Here is a 21,807-nt window from a genome sequence, read left to right as displayed (position 1 = left end):
ACTACCACAACTATTTAATTTATTTTTGAATTATGTATCAATTCAAACTTCGCAGGTCAAGAATATAAAATATAAAAAGTGGTTAAATCAAAATAATATGTTTGTAATTGATGAAGAATTATCCAAAGGGTACGTCTACAAGAAAATAATATATTTGTAATTCTGCAAAACAAAAGGTGTAAATATAGTATCGATATATTTGTAAATTATGCTTCTAAATTAATATCTTCTTGAAGTTTTTCGTCCATCCACTATTTTCTTTTACAACTTTTTATAATCTTTTCCTTTCTTATTGTGAGAAGAGACGATAATGCATGTCGCAAAAAAAACAAGCTTATCCAACGATTGTAACAGTGAAATTTTAAACGTGCATTGTGTTGGGTGTGTAAGTTGATTACAAATAAAGTCTCACATTGGCTAGAGAAGGGAATGATCATCAATTCTATCCCATTTTTGGGATAGCCTTGTCGTGGGTCGATAGTTCTACTCAGGTTTAGATTAAAACATCTTTGTTCTGGTAAGTAATGATCCATTTAGGCCCTAAATTTTAGTTTGTAACGATTTAGTCTATATACTTTTAAATTTGTAACAAGTCAATTCTTGAACTTTAGTATGTAATAATTTTAGTCTTGTAATTTAAAATTTGTTACAATTTTTAGTCTCTAAATCTTTTTTAACACGGTAATTGAATTCGATGAGTCAGTTCTAGTCGTAAACGTTTAGTTTCATCTAATTGAATTGTATCAATACATTCAGTTAGGTTTGTGAAAGATGACTCTCCAAGTGGCAAGAGAAAATGATGACCTCAGCATAGCCTCGAAAATGGCCGATGTCATGCAGTGTTCCAATGTAATGATTAACCTCTGTCAACCGTCGTCCTACAATGACGAAACCTATTTAACAATTCTTGGACCAATGTTCGATAACTTCTAAATAGACTCCACTTGTCAATAATATAAATAGGAAAGTCGTTTTCATATTCAGATATGTGTATGATCGATAGCTCGTCTTAAAAGCATCTTGGTTACATTGATCTTGAGGAACTTACTTTCTCTCTTTTGCAAATCACATGTTTTGACTTGTAACGTCACGTGAACATATCTTGGGATATATTCAATTTTCATGCAATAAAACTTTTAATTATTATTTATTTTGAGGATTTGTAGATAGTTAACTGTAAACTCGATTGTGTGTGGTGGGACAAAACGTTATTTTTCATGTTTGATTTGGACATTTTCTTTTACTTGATTTTTGTTAAATGAATTTTGTGTAATTTGTGGGCAATTTTGTAGGACGTTTTTCTAAATGAGTCTTGAATATGTATTAATTTTACTGCATATTCAAATTTCAGTTCGATGAATTAGAAGTTTAAAATTATTTAAACAATAAAAAAAATATTTGATTTTAAAATTAAAAAAAATTAACTAATTTTTGCAAACTATTATTTTTTAAAAGTTTTAAACGTTTTAAAAAAGACAAAATAAATAAAAAATAAATCAATAAAATTAGTGTTTAGAAGTTTAATTTCTAAAAGTATAAAACAAGAAACAAAATGAATATTGGAGCTTTTTAACTTTCAAGCGCGAAATTGAAATATTCGCGAGAGGAAAATGGAAATATCGCCCGAAGAATTGGATGAGAGTTTTTCCGTTTGATCAGTTAAATGGCGAATTGAAGAGTCGTTTCGTACTGCTCCTTCCTTCGCCGTTGGAATCTCTCGCATTTCTTCTTCTCCCGCTACATCCTCAAAGCAACGCATAACCGCTATAAAACAATCTGTTGTTTATTCAATTGGGTTTACTGAAAATTTTCAAATTTCTGTGAAATGTCATGGAATGAGGACACTCCATCTCTTGCTTCGTCTCTGAAAAAACAGCACCCGGAGGGAAAGAAGGGAAATATTGTTTGTTTCTTCTGCTGCAGAAATTCTATTCCCATTTTTGTAAGCATCCTTCCCTCTCACTTTTTTGCATTTAATTTAACTCACATGCTGTCGTAATCATAAGTTATTGTCTGCAATGTGTTCGATCATTTGGCAATTATGGTGGGTAGTTGTTTGAAGGTGCTGCCATTGTCTCTGTTTATCCATTTTCATGAATCGTATACTTTTCTTGATCTGGGTTGCCATTTTTTTGGGTTTTGGTTTCTGGGTTTTGAATTTGTTTGTTTTCCCAATGTGGGTTTCTTGATATTTTGTTTTTTTTTCCTTTAAATCGATTCTCCTCCTTGAGTTTTTATACCGTTTATTCTCCTTTTTCTTAGAATCATATGATTTCGACTTGATGTCTTGTTTGGTATTTGGTGTTTTAAGTGGTTAGTTTTCCTTACATGCTTGCATTTAACTTGAAGAAGTGCAGAATTTTCAATCAGTTCAGAGGTCTTAAAGAACTACATTTTTTAGTCTTAAGAACTAAATGTTGAAAGAGAAGGCAAAATCTTACTGTTTTCTTTGTAACTGGGGTATTGAGGCTCAACACTTATAATGCTGATGACTCATTCCTACTAATTATCGAGGAGGTTTTGCCCAATCTTAACCTAGAATTTTGGAGGGCATTCCAGACATCTGGGGTTTAACAAAATTTTGTACTTATAAACAACAGTATGGAGTATTTGGATTTGCATTTGTCCTAAAGAGCTATTTTACATGATTTTTGCTGGTTTGTTTCTCAATCTAGGAACCATTTCTTTGATTAGAGGAATTTCATTCTTTTTGAAATTGGTTTTTGAGTTTGCTCCTGTCTTAATTTGTGAGAAAACAAGGAGGGAAAATAAACATCTAGAATTCTTTAGTTTGTATCGTTGCAAGTATCTATAGCATCGGGCTCAAAATAAACTTCTCGAGTAAAATAAACTGTTCTACTGCAGGTGATGTTTTTAATAGTTAGATGCCCAAAAAATTGAAAAGCTTGAAGGTCTCAACCTTTGGTTTCTTCTGTGTTGTTTTACTTCCTCGGATAATTGATGGAGAATTTGCATGTCAATTCCAAAAATCTTGAAGTGTCATTTCTTTCTCTCTCTTTCCTACTTCTCTATCTTTGAAGTTATATTATGCTGAGATAGAATCTGAATTCTCATGAGAAGTTGGTCACTCACTGCAGCAAAAAAAATTGGTCTAAACATTTGCATACTTTGTTTTGCTTATTTTTGTTTTATTTTATCAACACTGATACCGATGTCTGGCTCATCAAAGAATGGGGGATCATTTTGTGCTGTTAGTGGATCGGTTGCTCACTGAATCAAACGTTGAAGCTACTATTGAGAGCAAAAACAGAATCCATCAGCCCATGGCCTCAACAAATGTAGATAATGTGATATCTTCCTTAAATATAGATGTCGATTCCATGTTGCCTTCAAGCAAATCTGTTGAGTGCAGAATTTGCCACGATGAGGATGTCGAATCAAACATGGAGACCCCATGTTCTTGCTGTGGCAGCTTGAAGGTTAGATTTAGTTTTGTTTATGACTCAACACCAACTGGTTTCACTGATAAAATCAAGATAGCTATTCTTGAATCTCTCTCTTCCAAATTTTACCCCTGTTTACATGATGATCTTCGAGATTTTCTGCATTTAGTTTTGGTATCCAACTTTAACTTTTCCCCAAAATATTTGCTCTTGGATTCTTTAATACGATAAAGCACTTGCAACTTAAAGGATAGAATCAGACTCATGTCACAGATTTAGGATCTTGTATCCTATTTCTTGTAATTTGATACAGGAGAACTATACTATTTCCTTATTCTTTGTTTGCATGTACTTAGGGTTCTATAATATGATAAAAACGCTTGCAACTTAGTTTGCATGTACTTATTATTAGATTGAAAGGATGGAACCAGACTCATGTCACAGATTTAGGACCTTGTATCGTATTTCTTGTAGTTTAATACAGCAGAACTATACCTAGTTTCTTTTCCTCTTTCTATCCTTAATTCTTTGTTGCGTTTGTTTAGATGGTTCACCCTGATAATTAGCTTCCAATTAGTGTTGATAATTGCAGTATGCTCATCGCAAGTGCGTACAGAGGTGGTGCAACGAGAAAGGCAATACAATGTGTGAGATTTGCCACCAGGTCTGTTGTTTTTATAAAGAATGTTTCTAATACATGGCTAATTTATGACAAAATGACAAACTATGTGTTAAACATACCTAATACCTCCTTTAGTTTAGCGGTGATTTAGAGTGAATTTAGGAATTGGATCACTTCTGCAAGGGTAAAAAGTGTATTTTTTTCCCATGAGAAACTAAGTTTCGTTGGGGAAATGAAATAATATGTAAGGACATACAAACATATCAGCCCAACAAAAAGAGGCACCTAGAGAAAGGGACTCCAATCCAAAAGAACAATATCTAACTAATAATTACAAAAAAAACCTTAGAAATGACTTTCCGAGGGAGGTATTAAATCTAATAAGCTCCCATACATACTCCCTGGATCTCTCAATCTCCTAAAGATTCTATGAACAACAAAATTCCTCCATCAGCACCTGACAATCCTTGTTACGAGCCCAAGACACCCCAAACAACTCAAAGAATCAATCCCAAATATCTTGAGTAAACTGACATCTTCACAAAACATAGTCAAGATCCTCCGAGGCACCTTTGCAAAGCACATTACGACCCCTAAAAGAAAGAATATCTCCGAGATTGACTTTTCCATGTAAGACTTGCCAAGCAATTTTTTATTTTTTATCTTTTTTTTGGAATCTTAACCTTCCTAAGCTAAGTAAACAACAGGGCAAAAAGGGGAAAGAGAGGGAGAACTCAACAAGTGAAAAAAAGAGCTATAGGAAAATCACTTGGACGGGCTAGGGGTCCAAACCTGAGAATGATTTCTCCCCCGACAAAAAGGAACGTCCCTCAGCAGAAGAAGCAAGGTAGAAACCTCCAAAATCTACATGTCCATCAAGGGTTGTCTAAGATGCAAAGAAATAGAAGTGCAACTTCACCTCAACGCTAAAACAAAGGCTGCTGAATTAACCTCATATTAGAAATGTGGTACAGATGAGAGAATAAAAGGCAGAGGGGTCTATTTACCTTATAGTAAAAAGTGTTTTTAACAAAATCACTTAATCACAACTAGGGTTAATTGAGAGGGAATGGGTTCAAACCCCATGATGGCCACCTACCTTCGGAATTAGTAATTCTTATGTGTTTCCCGGCACCAAATGTAGTAGGGTCAAGCGGTTGCCCCGTGAGATTAGTCGAGGTGCGCATAAGCTGGTCCGAACACTCACGAATATAAAAAAAAACAAAAACAAAAACAAAATCACTTGATCACTTTTCAAAGTTTTTAGCATTTGGTATGATAATCATAAGTTGATTTTGAAAATTCTAAAAATACTAAAGAACACTTAAATGCTTTTAGGAGAAATGCTAAATTAGTTCTTTCAAAAGTGTTCATAGAAGAGGTATTTTTATTTAAAAGTATTATTTTCTAAAGACATCTGAAACTTACCATTTACATGGTATCAGAGCAAAAAGTCTTGAGTGTGAACCTTTGCAATGTCATTTTCTCTCCGATTAATACTAACAGAAATTTGTTTGGTCTCATGCTAATTTCTGAACTCGTACCACAATTGTTAAATATAACTTGTTCAGTGGTTGTTTAACACTATGTAAGTAAGAAGAGTTTTTTTCCTTATACTGCAGCAATTTAAGCCCGGGTTTACAGCACCTCCCCCTGTATTTTATTATGGAGGTATTGGTTCGCCAATACATTTCAGGTAAGCCATTTACCTCTCCCCCTATAATTCATTTTATTTAATTTCAGCTGCCAGTTTCTCTAGTTTATCTTGTATGTTCAATTCTTGCTCATTCTTTTTTTTTAAACACTATTGATATTGGTATAACAATGCTGTCAAATTGTGGTTTTAGGGGAAATTGGGAGATGTCTAGACTGAACCTGCATGTATCTGCAGGAATGCCTGATCACGATTATGTTGATTCTGACATTGATGATTTCCTCGCTCCCTCTCCGAGAAGCGTGTTGTGCTGCCGCATAGTTGCAGTTATTGTATTCCCTCTCTCCTAAAACCATTTAGGTGTACTTTAGTGGTTTTAGAATTAAAAAATAAAAGATTGAAAAAATATTACATGTTTTCACTTGTTGATTCCTTTTCATCCACAATGTGAAGTTACCAAAAACGAATATAAATTTCGGTTTAAAACATATTATCATTCTTAGTTATTCTATTTTAAGCATAAACTTTCAAATATTTTGTTTTAATTCTTAAATTTTCTCCGTTAATTCTTTAGTAATTTATTGAACATAAACCTTAAGTAGACATATCTTATATTCCTTTACCCTAGTGTGTCTACATGAACAAATGTTAGAAGTCATATGTAACGGGAAGAACGAAAATAGTTTTATTCCAAGTTAGGAGATACAATAGCATATGTTTGAAACTGCTGACATATTTGTATGTTGCAGTTTATCGTTCTCCTCCTCTTACGCCATACGCTACCAATTATAATCAGCGGAACTGGAGAGTATTCATTGACATTGTTAATGGTAAGCTCGTTGCCCTGTTTCCTTTTCTACTTGTCCTCCCCCTGGCCTCCTCCATTGTTGAGACCAATGGAGAATCAGAACTTCATTTGCTGTATGTTTCAGTTGCTCATCTTGAGAATTGTTGGGATTCTTCTGCCAATATATGTCATGGTTAGGGCGTTTACTTCCAGCCAACGGCGTCGCCATTATCAGGTTAGTGACACTGCTATATCCCGATTCATTTCGAACAACATTTCGTCAAATGAACTGCTTTATTTTTAATGGAGTTGATGCGTAATAAGGTACTTAACCATGATTTATTAAACCGTGAGGTCTAATAGTAGATTATTCCTCTAAATTCTAAATTCTTACAACATAACCTTTAAAGTTTGTGAAATACTTTAACAACAATGATATATATGTGTTGTAAGAGAGTTTATATTCCTGAAAATTGGTTATGGTTTTCTATCCTCCTTGAGCTAGATGTCGGGTAGTTCACATTCACCGAATTGACGTTTGAATTTCCTTGTATTTTCTGGTAGGATCCATTAGATGATGAAAGTGACTCGACGAACCATCCTCAACCACGCTTCATCCACTTGAGATAGTAATCCCTCGGCCCCGTTTCTGATATGATGGAAATGATGCTATCGACAAAAAGGAAGGCCATCAATGGCATTCATAGCAAGGAAGTTACGAGGTACGAGTCTGCATCCGGTCCTTGTAGCAAGACACAACCCGGTTTCATCATTTGTGAGGGAGTCAGCAGAAACTCCTTTGGTTAAGAATCTAATTTCTTGTGCAATGGAATCATTGGCTCGAGTCTCTGATGTATAAAAGCATGGAACAGTTAGTAGGGGATTTGATCTGTATATTAAGTATTGATTTCAATATTCTGTGTATGATCTATAGCTGCCAAATTTGCCCTCGAATCTGTTAAAAAATGGTGTAATTTGAAACTGGCTTGGGTCACTCACAAAAAGCTAACGTGCAAGTTAACAAAATTTAAACATCTAGAATCGAATAAATTTAAGAAGAGATTTAAATCTACAAGTAAACTCAGTCGAGGTCAATATATTTAACTTTTAATATAAATTCACATAGTATTGTGTAAGATTTCAGTTTAAATCTGAAATAAAATGTTGTAATACATTCTATAAAATAAAAATTAAATAAAAAAAGAGTTAAATATCATTTCGTTTTATCTCAAAAAGAAAATTCCATTTCGAAGTATAAAATTAATATATATTTATAAAAATAAAAATAAAAAGATCACAACTTAATTTTTTTTTTCAAATATACCAAAAATTTGGCCTTTTTTTAGAGTGTTTTACATTACATCTAGGTTTAATTATAATTTGGATTATAATATTTCTGAATTTTAAATTTATTGTTATGTTTTTTTTTATTTATGTAAATCTTAGACGAATTTTATATCAAAATAGAATGTAAACATGTCAAAGCGATCATAGTTCAACCGAATAGCCTCCAACAATGAGATTGTGAATTCGATCTTCATTCCAACATGTTATATTAAAGAAAAATAGGAGGTAAATATAAATATAAATAATAATAATAATAATATTTAAAAAAAATTTAAAAAGTCAAATTCACTATTTTGTTCAATGTAGGCAAGAAAATATACATGTGACCTTGCCGTTTACTTTCAGCAAGAAGAGGAAATTCACAAACAAGCAAATTTTAAAATATAAAATAAATAAGGTTTTAAATCCTGGTCTCTAAAATTTTAACTCAATTATATTTTTGTCTTTGAATTTTTAAAATATTTATTTTAGCCTTCAAATTTTAAGAAATTAATCCTTTTAAAACTTTCACATCGTCTATCTCAAAACTTTTTTTAAAACGTCAATTCTAGTGATTGAACTTTAAAAAATAAATATTTCTGTATCTAAAATTTGTCTACTTAATTTTCGATTCCAACCTATATAACTTGAATACATGCTTACGCAGTAGTATACCTCTTCGACATGTTAATAATTATTATTTTTTAATTTATAAAACAGATATTACAAAAATTTAATAACCAAAATAAAATGAGTAATTTTCAATAACATATTTAAACCAATAAATAAACAGAACAAATAATTTGGATCTGAGCAGATCAGATCCGGGTTCAATTCATCGTCTTCATCCATTTCGGCCATCGCCATTTTCGAAGCTCCTCCTTCGAACGGTATTGTATCAATCCTTTTTCGCTCTTCAATCCTTCACCTTCTCCATCTCCATTACAATACGCTCAACAATAAGCTTTGTGTTTTTTTTTTTCTCTATTCTCTGTATATGCTTCTTTATCCATTTCTCTCTTTTTTTTTTTTTGATTGGTTGATGCATAGATGTATTTCTGATTGTTATGTAATTCGATGAAGTAATATCTGGAATTAAAAAAGTCCACTGTGATCTGTGTTTCCGAGAAATCGAATGTGATGTATGTATATCGTCGGGTTTTTGTGGTAATTGATATCGATATTGTCTGTTTTAGCTGTATGCTGAGTCGGTGGTTGCCGCTAGGTAGGGGAATTGGTTTTTGTGGTCTATGTTCAGTCTTGGGGAGTGTGATCTTGTTCCTTAGTTTTGAAGTTAATTTGGTGATATCAAAGAGCATGGCGTGAATGGGTGGAAACATGTATCCATGAAGACAGATTTTCTGAACAATGTGGTCTTGTTGGTGTTTTTTTTTTCTTTCTTTTTTTTTATTACTTAATGATGTACTCTGCATCTTATAAAGAGTACTCTGCATAAATTATTTTTGTTATCTAACATGTTGCTATGCGTTCTTGTTGTTTTTTACCCCTTCCTTATTACCGTTAGATTCTCTTTTTCTAAAGTTTTTCTGTATATATGATGGCATGAGGAAGGTTGTGTGGTAAAACTTCCTGTTCCTGATATGGGATACGCTTCCTATTGATGAAATACTCTCATATTTAGCGCTGGCATATTCTTGGAGGGTGGCCTCCCTCCTAAAGAAATTGTTGTCCATCTCTAAATTGCAGCTCTTAAATTTTGGGTGGGGTATCAAACCATTAACTTTTAGGATTGTATTGGGTGTCTTATCCACTGAGTATAACTCGGATTGGCTATTGCTACTTTCTTGAAGACTATGAGTGACAGACGCTGCCAGTTCATTTGTCCCTTCCTTAGAATTAGTTCTAATGATCCGTTGAATTTTACTTGCAGGCTGTGATTTTATATTTATTGGAGTTGCTTTTAATTGAGATTTTCTAGTTAATAATGTCTGAGCATATCAAAGAGACGGAACGAGTGGACGGAGATGGACATGTTGGATCTGAAAAACCTATGCCATCATCTCAGATGGAGGTCTGTAACGTTACTCATATGCATTTTCTACAATAACGTCTAAATTTTATTGCAAATTTACCAATTTGTAGAATTTGGTGACTAATTTTCTCTATAGGAGGAAGTTATAAAGAAAAAATATGGAGGAATTGTTCCCAAGAAGCCACCACTCATTTCTAAGGTGATTTTTCTCTTGTAAAAAATTGTGTATCCTTTCAGTATGGTTTTCACTTTTCAATGAGGTCCATGCATCCTTCCACATGGGTTTCTGAAGTTTTTGAATCTCAACTTCAGGATCATGAACGTGCTTATTTTGATTCTGCTGATTGGGCATTGGGAAAGGTATGTCTATTGTATACTTATACCGCCATTTTTACTTGATCCTGAAATTAGTTCACATAACTTCACCAATTGGCTAACTCCTCCATAATTTGGCTGACACAGCAAGGAGTCGAGAAGCCTAAAGGACCTTTAGAAGCCCTGCGGCCGAAATTACAGGTTGGTGAATAATATCCTTATTGACTTCATCTCAAGTATTTGACCCTTGATTTTACTTTAGGGCAGAGATCTTGAGTAATAACACGTACTTAACAGAGTGATTGTGCATCTAAAAAGTTTGACCTTGACCTCTTGAATGAAAAATTAGAGCATGACAATTTTAATTTCCAGAAACATGTGGGTAAAAGAAAGAAATATTAAAAAAAATTAAGAGATATGTGAAGTGAAGAAGGGATAAGTGAGAGAAAGTGTATGGGTAGAGATATGTTAAACAAAAGTGAGGACAGATGAGGAAAGAACGGATCCAGAGAAATTAGTAATGGAAAGAATGTTAGAAAAAGAATTAGCAAGAGAGAGGTTAGAAATTAGTATTTAAAAAAAAAATAATAAGAAGAATAAGAAGAATCATTGTAGCCTCCAAGGGGCAGCCCTGTTCGTAAGTACATGCAGTTTGTGAGTAACGCCCGCCCAAGAGATCGCGTATTCGAACTTTCAGGTGTGCTTAATTGGGTATTATTAGCTGGTACGGGTAACATACACTTCTTCTTCTCTTTTTTATGATCCAAAGTTAGAAAGATGGTGGCATTACTTCTTACTAGTTTTGCTTAGATCCAACTTCCAAGGATTACACAGTACTTTGACAAGGCATCTTTTGTCATACAAAAGATTTAGACAAATATTGTGAAATGATGTGTTAGTCCTTTAATTTCTGTTTTATTTTCTTTGTCGTATTATTACAATCATCAAGTAGGAGTAGGACTTATGTCATTGCAATTTTTTCTCTGCTGCTTAGCCAACGCAACAGCAAACAAGATACAGGAAGTCTCCTTATGCTCCATCAGATGATGAAGGTATGATCTAAACCTTTTGCTAAAAATAATACCCCCCCACGCTGATAATAATAATAAAAATAATGACCCAGACTGATATGGTTGCGGTATATATATATATATATATATATATATATATATATTATGCAGATGGAGGAGCTGCTCCAAATGAATATGCGAATTAGAATGAATGAACGACTGCTGCTTGTGTATGTTGTAGCTGTTTGATTGTATCTCAGTCCTGTTGAATACCTATCTAGGTATGAGCAATTTTCTTTTGTTTTTTAGAATACAATTGCTCGGGTTCGGGATATGTTATTGTGCCTTCATTAAGAATATATATCTATTGTATGGAGCATGGTAACTACATTGATCTATTTCATATTTGTCATTGATGACATAGATTATGACATTTTATGAGTCAAATTCAAGAATGTTTTAGCAGATTTGTGAGAAATATATAGCTTGATCTTCTTCCTTGCTGGCTAGCAATTGTTCAGTTGGGTTTTCTGTCTTTCAAGGATTGCAAAAGTAGTTTTTTTCCTTCCCAGATCAACAATGGCAAACATCGATTTCAATCTTAGAGATGGTAATAGGTGCCTTACTCGAGCTATGCTCGAATTGGCTCCAAAAATTAGTTTTGAGTTTGTCTTTTAATAAAATAAAATAAAGTCGTTTTGGTAACATTTCTTGTATTGTGTACTTTTTGCTTTCATCCTACCTCTAAATTCAGTCCTTCAAACTTGAGTATCGTGTTTATTTAGTCTTGAACTTTAATAATGAAAATTATGTTTATTGAAAATATCATGTCACAATTTGGGAACCTACAATGAGATAGTAGAAATATCTTAATCACCAAGCTATACCGTTGAAAAGTGATAAATAACATGCTTATTATGTTATTTAGTTGTTTGCTGCATCATGCCAATTTATTTCAAATTAAGCTAAGTATGCCAAGCCAATGTTTCGTTAATATTGATATTTGAAATTATTTGAAACTGTCTTCCTACTTATATTGCGAATTTTTTTAGATAAATCCCTTGAAGAATTAGAGTTTTAGTTTAAAGCTTAGTAACGAAATTTTAGAAAAAGTTAAAATGTTTTTGGACCAATTAAATCCATTATCCAATCATCATAGTTAATGAACTAAGTTTATAATTTTATCTTTATTTTCTTTAATATCTCTTTAAGTTTTATTCTAGAAATTATAAATGATATATCCAAGTTGATAGATTTTCATCTCCAATTTGATACATTTTCATATCCAATCTTCTTTTTTTTTTTACAACAAATGTAATTTCTTTTTAAATTTTTATACTAATAATTTACTATATTGGTTATTTATAGTTTAATATTCTGTCAACCAATACTCCAAATGTTACATTTTAATACTGTTTTAAAATATTAATGAAAAGTCTCGGATTTATATAGAGACATTCACATTTCTGCCTATGTTAATAGGTTCGATATCGACATAAAAGGTGAAAAGGTGAATTGACATTTCTATAGTATCACACAAAAAAATTTATTTAAATATTGAAATATTTATTTATCATTTTAAATATTTATCATAATTTTTTGTTTTTGTAAAATGTTTCAAAAATATCCCAACATTTCCATAAAATTGAAACTTTGACATTTTTGTGTTAAAAATAAAAAGACTTCCACATGTCCATGGACGTGAGAAATTTTTTTTTTCTCTCTTTTAATGGATTGAGGCTGTACGATTTAATATTAATTGGCATTAAACTATCACAGTTACTGTTTAATAATTTTCATATAATAATAATTGCAGAAATCTTTTACTTTAATATAAATTTTATTCTCTGTTTGTTAATTAGAAAGAATTGATATAAATTTTCATTTTGGCATTCTTTGAGATTTATCTTGATCGAGCAATTTAATAAAGGAAAAAATTGCTTTCATCCTTACATTTCAATAAACGTAATTTGAACTTTGGAGCAAGGAAGGTTATAGAAAGAGTAATAAATCTACCTTCATGTAATTTACTCTTTAGATCAAAATAATTACAAAATGACAAATAAATCAACATATTCCAAGGCTTCATTTATTTAATGAGAATTAGGCAAACTGAGAATAAAAGTGAATCAAAACGAAAAATTGTGGAACTAAATAAAAATTTTGATCTTGTACTTACTAAAACTATTTTAGAATGGAGTAAAAAAAATAATAATAATAATTTAAATTAAATGTTGGACTCGTTACACAAGTTGAGATGAGATGAAATGAAAGTACTAAAAAAATTTGGAATTCACAAATTTAAAAACCGAAATGAGTATTCTTACCTTTTGAAGGGATATTTCATTTTCTCAAAATTAATAGTATGATTCTTGATTCACATTAACCATGAAGAAAAACTTGATTCACATTCTCTCGTTACAAATATACGGTGGAGAAAACTGTAAATAAATTCATGTTTTGAGATTGTCAAATTAGAAATAAAGATAATGTAATAAACAAATGAATAAGGAATATCTATACTCAGTGAGTGCCAAGCGAAGGCATTACTACTCTTGAGGACAGGTTCAATGATTCATGTTTTCTAATCGTCGATTTGAATTAGCCCGACAACTGTCAAAATCATTCGACACTTTCTTGAGATCTCAACATCACACAGACATGAAGCTACTATTCAGTAATTTTCCAATTTACTCCCACCGTAATTACATCAGTTCCCTAAGCAGACGCTAAAAAGCCTGAGAATGGTTCAAAGTTTTACACAACACAAAGTCCTGTGGTTTTTCAAGCAAAAACATTAACTCATGGGGGGGGCAAACTCTGGTAGTCTCAAACACTACAAATCCATAATTTTGTGTAACATACAGAAATGACTTCAAATCCATGATGACAGCCAGCACAATCAGTTCCTAAGAAATGCCACCGTGGCAACGCGAGATCCAACAGATCCTCCGAAGGTGAATGTCGGGTACGTACCAACATGCCCTAGGTACTGAAACGTAGGCAATTCTCTTTGCGTTTCACTGGGTGACTCCGTTTCCGCAGAGGAATTAACCCTTCTTTGATTGAAGTTCTCAACTTCTTGCACAAGTTCATCTTTTGTACTGTTACAGGAAGTTATCACCTACAGTAGTAAGCAGTGGCATGTCAGTCCCAAGTTGGATTGCAGTTTCACAAAAGAATGCAATGTCTATGCACCAGTCTAAGAGAGAATGAAATATCAAACATGCTAAAGAACAAAGAAGGGAGATTGAGAAAAATCAGGGGAATTTTCCTTTTTTAATACATGTATTTTTTTTTAATGACCGTGAATGTTTGGCCAGTTCACAAGCACCTCAGTTAATGTCACAGGGGAATGAATTCGAATTCACATGATGCTACCAACAATTTGGATCTTAAAACTCATATGATTTAAATATTTCGTATAGATAGCCACCAGTTTGAACACATTCCCCAAAATTACTTTCACTTGTCTAATGAAATCACTCGGTCAACTTATGTTGGTTAATTCTGCCAGATTTGTGAAAGAGCGAAAATAAAGGCCTTACCAATATCCCACCGGGAGACACCAGTTTTGATACCGACTCCCAATACATGATCCTGGAAATTTAAAAAAACCCAAAAAATTCCAATTACTTCGACCTTCTATTCAGAAATATGTATCAAACTGAAACTAGAAAAATCACATCACCAATTATCTATTTATATGCTGCCCATGTAAGTATTCTACAAGAATTGATGATAATTGTAACATTCAGAGGGTTGCCATCTAGTGGCTATGTGAGCGCACAACTGTATTAAAGAATGCCTACATTTGCTTCTTGTTACCTTTTAATAGGACCATCTGGATGCAATCCAATCGCATCTAGAGTCCCTTTATCCACAACGAGTTCAAATTGCCTTCCCAACTTTGTCTCAAGAATGTCATCAACCTAAGCCATGTAAAATAATGAAGTTATTATGATCGGCAAAAACTTTGAGAGAGAGAAAGTTCAAATAAGATCATGTTACTTCACAATGTATAACTTGAGTTGTAAATATTTCCAAATAACTAATAAATGGCCTACTATTTCCTGGCTATTCAAGAATCACAGATGCTGTTAAGCTTTAAAATTGTATATGCGCGTGCATACTAATACCCTTGAAATAAGATGAGATTTCACAAATATGAGTGGCACAAGGGTGCAGATGAGAATAATAACAAATCTGCAGATGATTTTAATTTTAATGTTTATAATGCCAAAGGCTTCATACCAGTGACCAGCTAGTTTGAATCAAAAGGGCACTTAACAACTATACCCAATTAATATGTACTTTGTTCATTTTGTTTACTTAGCTTTAAAGAATTTCAATTATCATCTCTAGACTTCAAATCATGCTTGTTATCCCTGCCATTAATAATGGTTGACGAAAACCAGATGTGACAACTTAGATGCAACATAATCTAACCAACAGTTGGATGGATTTGAGAAATTGACTAGAAAGGTAGGACCTGTTTGGTAGAGAATTTAGATACTGTTTCTTGTTTTCAGATTCACTAAATCCCTGATTTAGTGAATATCTATTTGGCAGGGTTGTTTCCAAAAACTGTTTTCGAATTCTAAATTTTGAATCCAAAATTTTAACTTTGATAAACTTATTTCATTTTTGCTAAAATTAAAACATTTAAAATATAATATATTATAAATTATATAATATTTTAAAATATTAATTCTATCAAATTTTATAACACTTAGGTTAATAAATTAATTAATAATATTTTAGATTAAACTAAATATTTAGTAGGTAACCAAATGACTTACAAGTATTTACAAAACACCTTGATTATTTTATTTCTTTTAATTTAAATTCAATTTTCATATCTGCTACAAAACACATATCTAAAAACATGGGATAAAACTCTGATTTCATTGAATCCCTCGTTTGCTCAACTCTATAGTATGCCCAATCCATCTCCCAAATCTAATTTGTCAATTTTCTGTCACTTAAAAAAAGAACTAAAAACTAACAGTGAGTCTATTTAGATTTACCTCAGAAAATTAAGGACTTCAGTTATCAAAATTTGAAAACTTAAGGACCAAATGGACATAAAATAAATATTTAGGCACAAAATATACAATTTACCCTTGAAAAATGATTATAAAATCGAATTCAACCCAATTACCTGCTCTTTCAAATCTATGACTCTACCAGATCAGGTTATCTCATCTAAATTTCGAGATTCACAATGCATTTCTAACATCACCGAGTGCCACACAAGTCAAGTTATAACTCCAAAAAATGAATGTCATTCAGCAAACTTTTTATTTTTTAACTTTTTTTAGAAAATAGAAACGTATACAAGCAAAAAATAAATATGTTTAAAAAAAAAACAAAAACAAATCCTACCAATTCTCAAAGTCCAGAAACATCACCAATTAAGTAGAAGGGAACTATGTTCCATAGCACACCCATGGGACAGACAGAGATTTGCACAAATTTTGAAACAGTATAAGTTGGGTAATAATAATACCATTGTGCCAAGTCATACCAAAAAATTAATATTGGAAAAACCATCTCGCTCTGCAAGGCTTCTAGCAAGGTTTATTGCCCCTTCACTATAATCAGTTCCTGTCAAATTAGAGAATCTGCAAGCAAATTCAAGATGACATTTGACAATCGGTAAGTACTGGTGCTATTTGCGAGCTTGTTCAATCTTTAGTAACTAAAATCCGTCAGCCTTTATGTTTTAATTGAGTTCAAAAACTATCACTTGACTGATGGAAGTTTAATGGGGCGGCTAGTAAGAAGGAAGGCTAAATTTCGTTGGAACAGTGCAGTTAGCATGGTTTTATGGGTTATATGGAAGGAAGGAAACATTAGAGTTTTTAAGATTGACAGTTGATGATTCTTTTGTTAACATTTGGCTTCTTAGTGAAGCCCAAATCACAAAGATTTCTTTTGTAATTATAGTCTTTCCATGATTATTAGAAATTGAGAGGCTTTTATAAAATTATGGTCTTTTGTGAGCGGTTATCTCTACCTCTACCCCTACCCCTAGACTGTATTCTTTTGTGATTCCAATACAGTGCTCTTTGTTTCTGATAAAAACAAAAAAACAAAACCAAAATAAAGAACTATCACTTGACAATGGGGAACCAATTCACAACATCTGTATTCCCCTTGCTTCTCCTCTTGTATTCTTTCATTATTTTATCAATGAAAGCTTGGTTTCTCATGAAAATAATAATAATTGTTGTTATTATTATAATAAAATAAAATAAATCAATGGACCTTCTAGTTGAGTTCAAGAATCTTAATCACCGTGATTAACCCTTAAGTTGCTTACAGAAAAGGGAAAAAATAATAAGAAGAAGAAGAGCACCGTGCTTTACATCTCTACGAACTAAGATTATCTCTCCCGATCATGCTCAACTAGTGACCTAATCAATATCTTAATCTCTTTGAATTGTCTAGTCAATGGGAGAAAAACAAAACTCCCTTTATTTAACCACTCCACTTTGGATTTTTGCCTCAAACTTATTTCCCTCGACAGAAAAGGTCAACAAATATAGAGATCTATATCACCCAAAATACGTTTCTATATGTAAAAGAATTATAAAACATCCCCACAATTTTTCTTTCTCCTACTCGATTTAATAACCAACTAGCTTCCTTAAATTGGTAAATTGGTGCATCTATTACCACAAACCCTATCCTCCACTTGAAATAATATATGTCCAAAAAAACTTCTCTTAAATGTTAGCAAGAAACAAAAGGCAAAATCTCAAAACATACCCCTCCTTAGCAAGTTCTTGAAGCAGCAAACCATTTCCCGTCCCAATATCAAGAACACTCCAACTAGTCAAGAATTTGGAACCCTGTTCAACATCCAGTGACTTAACGTTGTCGCTTTGATTTGGAATCTGACCTTGAGAAACGTCAGAACACAAGCTTTTTGTCCAAGATGCAACAGTTTCCATAACTTCAGATCCAAACCTGAAGAAAGAAAAAAACATAAAAATAGAAAACTAGATAAACAAATACAATTTAATTTAAGTCTCGCCTCTCCGATTTTTCCTGGTCAATATAAAGAAAATCTTTTTTTTTTAGACATTAAAGTTTAACAGACCAAATTTCTCTCTTTTTTTTTTTGAAAGACAAAACGCGGTCCTCGAGATTAATTGTTTAGAACAATTACCAAGTATAATTATCCTTTGAAATTTGAATGATTAATACCCAATACTCTTGTTAAAAAAGTTAATAGTGCTAGAAAAGTTCTCCAATCTCTCAAAGGAACTAACAGTAGTACACAGAAAGTATCAACATATAGTATGTTGACAAGAAAAAGTAATTAGAGAATATGATCAGTAGATGAATATAATGCAAAAGGCCAAAAGAGTACACAAAATCGAAATGCAGCTAACTACTAACCACACCTTAAACCTGATTGCCAACAACACAATGATATTAATACTTGATAGTTGATATTAAATAAGATACCTTAAGCAATTCTTACGTACCAGACCTCACCAACGTGGCCATGTTCACGGAAATTGGCCAATTCATCAGCATACTGAGAATCCCAATAACTTTGAAGGCCTAGCATTGACGTCACAGCTTCAGCATCCGGTTCCATTTCATCCTTGTCAGAACTGAAAATAAAACAACACTTGTGAAAGAATGAAAATACGCCCATTAAAAACAAATTATTTAAAGATTAATAGGATTATTATTTTTTTGATCTGGTTAAGAAGATACAGATGGAACATCCTACTGGCCTGCGCGCCAAAGTTTCTAAGCCATTATTGTTGTGATATTCGTTACAGCTAAACGTAGTGAAACATGGATCTAATCTCTAAGCAAACATGACACCAAGGCAGATAAAAGAAAATGTACTACAACAATTCTCCAATTCCTGCAGAGCGAAGAGTTAAATGGGAAACCATACAAGAAATTCACCTGAAGTTCACAGGACTAAGGAAAGAAAGAGCAAGAGATTGGAGAAATAAGGCTCCACTCACACCTTTGGGAGTTCAATATCAGTGTAAGAGAACAGATAAACTACACGAACCACGCCGCATAGTTTCCAGCCAACCCATATTCATTTGTTCCAGAAATTAACGAGAACAACAAGGTCGGTTGAATGCTTTAGGAATCAATCTAAACTAAAAAAAAATACAACCCCAACTAAATAACTAATCGAGAAATGTCTTCAAACTTCCAAGGTCCTAAAAGAACTGAGTTTCAACTATTTCCGGGTAGATTCAAAAAATTCAAAAGAAGAAACTAAGTTTGACCTGTAATCGGATGCAGGACGCAAGTTGCCGGCGGAAAGAGCCTCGGCAGCGTCGGCATTACGCTGGTCATCGTCGAGGGTGCTACCATACTCGCTCTTGATGGACCATGAGTCAGCGGCCACAGAGCGGTCGTCGTCGGAGACCAGATCGACGGCGGACGGCGCCGCCCGAGCCTGGTGCAACAACTCGGCGTCTTCCGGCGTCAATCGAACCGCGGCCATAGTCGCGAGAATGGCAGAAGAAAACCCTAAGAAATCTGCAGAGAGTCAGAAGTCGGAAGCGCCTTGGTTGGTACGACACGGAGCCGATCGCAGCGGACGGTGGATCAATCTTGTGATAAGACGTCAGTTTTGGGCTTTTCTGCAAATATAATATTTAGATATTACTTTTCTTTTCTTTCTTTTTTTTTTGGAGTAAACTATTTAGATGTTTTGTTAGGTGTACCACAAATGCACCGATATCCAACCTCCGACCTCAGAGAAAGGAGTAACGTACCTTAACAAAATAATTACCAAGAGGGTGTGAGTTCGAATCACTTCTCCAATATGTTGTAAAAAAAAAATTATAACTCCAAAATAAATATCAAAATGTTTAAATTAAAATGACAAAATAGTGAGAAAAAGCTTCTTCCTTAGTCCACTTTATATAGAACTTTTTATATTTAAAAGATAGAATATATTAATTTCAAATTAATCTATAATGGGGCTAAAATACTATTTTGTTCCTTATATCTTAAGCCTTCACTTTGACTTATTTTGATCTCTAAATTTTAACAGGTTAGTTTTAGCTTTGTACTTTTAAAAATTATCATTTTGATATCTTTGATTTTATTGTAATCTTGTTTTTTCTGTCACATTTTCAATATGACATTACACTCAATGTATTTAATAAATATAAACATTACTTTGTATTAAATAGTTTTTGTATAAAAATTGTGTTACCAATTTTACAAATATAGACAAAAAATTGTCAAAAGTACTAGGATCAAAACAAACATTTGAGAAATATAAGAACTACAACGAACTATATTACAGTGACAAAAATTAACATTTTAAAAGTAACCAAAATGAAACTGTGACCATAATATTGTTTTTTAGTACAATAAGTGAGGTGGGGGATTCAAACTCGTGACTTATTTGTCACATATAGGTGTCAATTATTACTGAGTTAAGCTCATGTTGGCTCAAAATATTATTTTAACTCTGTAATTTCCATCGAATTGTACGTGTTTTTTTTTTATTCCACACTCCATATGTTGTACTAAAAAAATTGTACGAGTTCTCAATCTAGTCACTTTCAACTTTTATTTATTTTTAGTTATCATACTTTCAAAACGTTGTCTTTATATATCTTACTTTTAGAAATGGTCTACTTTAATACCTATTTGCAAAATTATAATATAAATTTAAAAAATAACAGAAACCATTTGATACAAATATAAATTTCAAAAAAAATAGTAAATTAATTATCAAATTAAAACTAAGATCGAAAAAATGAGATAAAAACAAAAATTGTTTAAAATTTTGGAGATCATAGTAAATGTTTTGAAAGTATAAAAGTAAAATGAACCGATTAAAAGAGACGATTTATATTCCTATGATAGGGTAGATTTTCACATCACTCCTGTTAACTTTATGTCATGCGTAATATTTACTACGGGATTTTTTATAAATAAAATAGTGGATTATGCAGAATTTTTAAATAAGAAAAATCCACATACCATTGTCTACCTCACTATTTAATTACATTCTCTCACCCCTATTTATATACTTTCAATTAAAAATAAAGTGGACCATAAAGTCTTATTTGAATACTTTCATTGGTAAAATTTGCTCACTTCAAACAAATTTACAATTTTGTTGAATATCTAATTTTTAAGGTTTTGTTTTCATACAACGATGCTTACACTTTCTTCATACACAGATAACAAATAAAATTTAATTATGATATTTTAAATTGGACAAAACAATTGTTTAATAATTTAAAAACAAAGTTACAAATAAAAGATAATATATAAAAAAAATATATAATTATAATATTGATTATGTAGGTCAAAATAAGTTAACAATAAAATAACATGTCATGACGGTTAACAAATAAAATAAAATTATAATATTGATTATATGTAAACAAGATAATTATTTAATTATTTGAAAATAAACTTACCGATAAAAACAAAATATCACGAACGAATTTTGAACTACAAATATTATTTAAACGAAAAGAATGAAGCGAAGATGCGGAGAGAAAAGTGAAGTTGTAAAAAAATTAAAAAATAGATAGAAAATGTGTTATTGTGAATAAATAAATAAAATTTTTTTTTTATAAAAGTTTAAAGTATAAATAAGAATAGGTGTGAAAGTGCTAATCAGAACATAACCAACATATCTATTAATCTATAAGATTGAAAGTTTGAA

At 32.1% G+C, this 21,807-nt stretch overlaps 3 protein-coding genes across 9 annotated transcripts; 2 read left to right on the top strand and 1 right to left on the bottom strand.

The window, feature by feature from the left end:
• The first annotated feature begins 1,592 nt into the window (after positions 1 to 1,592).
• On the top strand, positions 1,593 to 7,391 carry LOC111013195 (uncharacterized). Of its 7 annotated transcripts, none has more exons than XM_088126839.1 (9): positions 1,593 to 1,942; positions 3,217 to 3,299; positions 3,374 to 3,440; positions 3,997 to 4,068; positions 5,649 to 5,722; positions 5,874 to 6,006; positions 6,430 to 6,510; positions 6,613 to 6,702; positions 7,032 to 7,391. In XM_088126839.1, exons 1-9 carry the CDS (start codon positions 1,826 to 1,828, stop codon positions 7,095 to 7,097), a joined length of 783 nt encoding a protein of 260 aa, XP_087982965.1. In that variant the 5' UTR covers positions 1,593 to 1,825; the 3' UTR covers positions 7,098 to 7,391. The 7 variants fall into 7 exon arrangements, with proteins under 7 accessions (XP_087982965.1, XP_022143288.1, XP_087982964.1 ...); XM_088126838.1 differs by having other exon boundaries at positions 1,602 to 1,942; positions 5,874 to 6,012; XM_022287596.2 differs by having other exon boundaries at positions 1,601 to 1,942; positions 3,191 to 3,440; positions 5,874 to 6,012.
• A 1,134-nt stretch (positions 7,392 to 8,525) lies between these two features.
• Positions 8,526 to 11,576, top strand: LOC111013179 (cAMP-regulated phosphoprotein 19-related protein). The gene is made up of 7 exons (XM_022287575.2): positions 8,526 to 8,683; positions 9,685 to 9,825; positions 9,923 to 9,985; positions 10,099 to 10,146; positions 10,249 to 10,302; positions 11,096 to 11,153; positions 11,283 to 11,576. The coding sequence occupies exons 2-7, from the start codon at positions 9,739 to 9,741 to the stop codon at positions 11,315 to 11,317; spliced, it is 345 nt and encodes a 114-aa protein (XP_022143267.1). The 5' UTR covers positions 8,526 to 8,683; positions 9,685 to 9,738; the 3' UTR covers positions 11,318 to 11,576.
• Positions 11,577 to 13,769: 2,193 nt separating this feature from the next.
• AR401 (S-adenosyl-L-methionine-dependent methyltransferases superfamily protein) lies at positions 13,770 to 19,734 on the bottom strand. The gene is made up of 7 exons (XM_022287710.2): positions 19,391 to 19,734; positions 18,614 to 18,745; positions 17,889 to 18,089; positions 16,642 to 16,738; positions 14,940 to 15,043; positions 14,660 to 14,711; positions 13,770 to 14,235 (listed from the first exon to the last, which is right to left on the bottom strand). Exons 1-7 carry the CDS (start codon positions 19,609 to 19,611, stop codon positions 14,014 to 14,016), a joined length of 1,029 nt encoding a protein of 342 aa, XP_022143402.1. The 5' UTR covers positions 19,612 to 19,734; the 3' UTR covers positions 13,770 to 14,013.
• Between the last annotated feature and the right edge of the window lie 2,073 nt (positions 19,735 to 21,807).

The sequence above is a fragment of the Momordica charantia genome (assembly GCF_013281855.1).
Source record: "Momordica charantia cultivar OHB3-1 chromosome 8 unlocalized genomic scaffold, Mcharantia_2.0 BLBB01000008.1, whole genome shotgun sequence".
In the NCBI taxonomy this organism is placed as follows: domain Eukaryota; kingdom Viridiplantae; phylum Streptophyta; class Magnoliopsida; order Cucurbitales; family Cucurbitaceae; genus Momordica; species Momordica charantia.
Note: the sequence above shows the minus strand (reverse complement) of the source record. Positions and strands in the feature narration are given on the sequence as shown.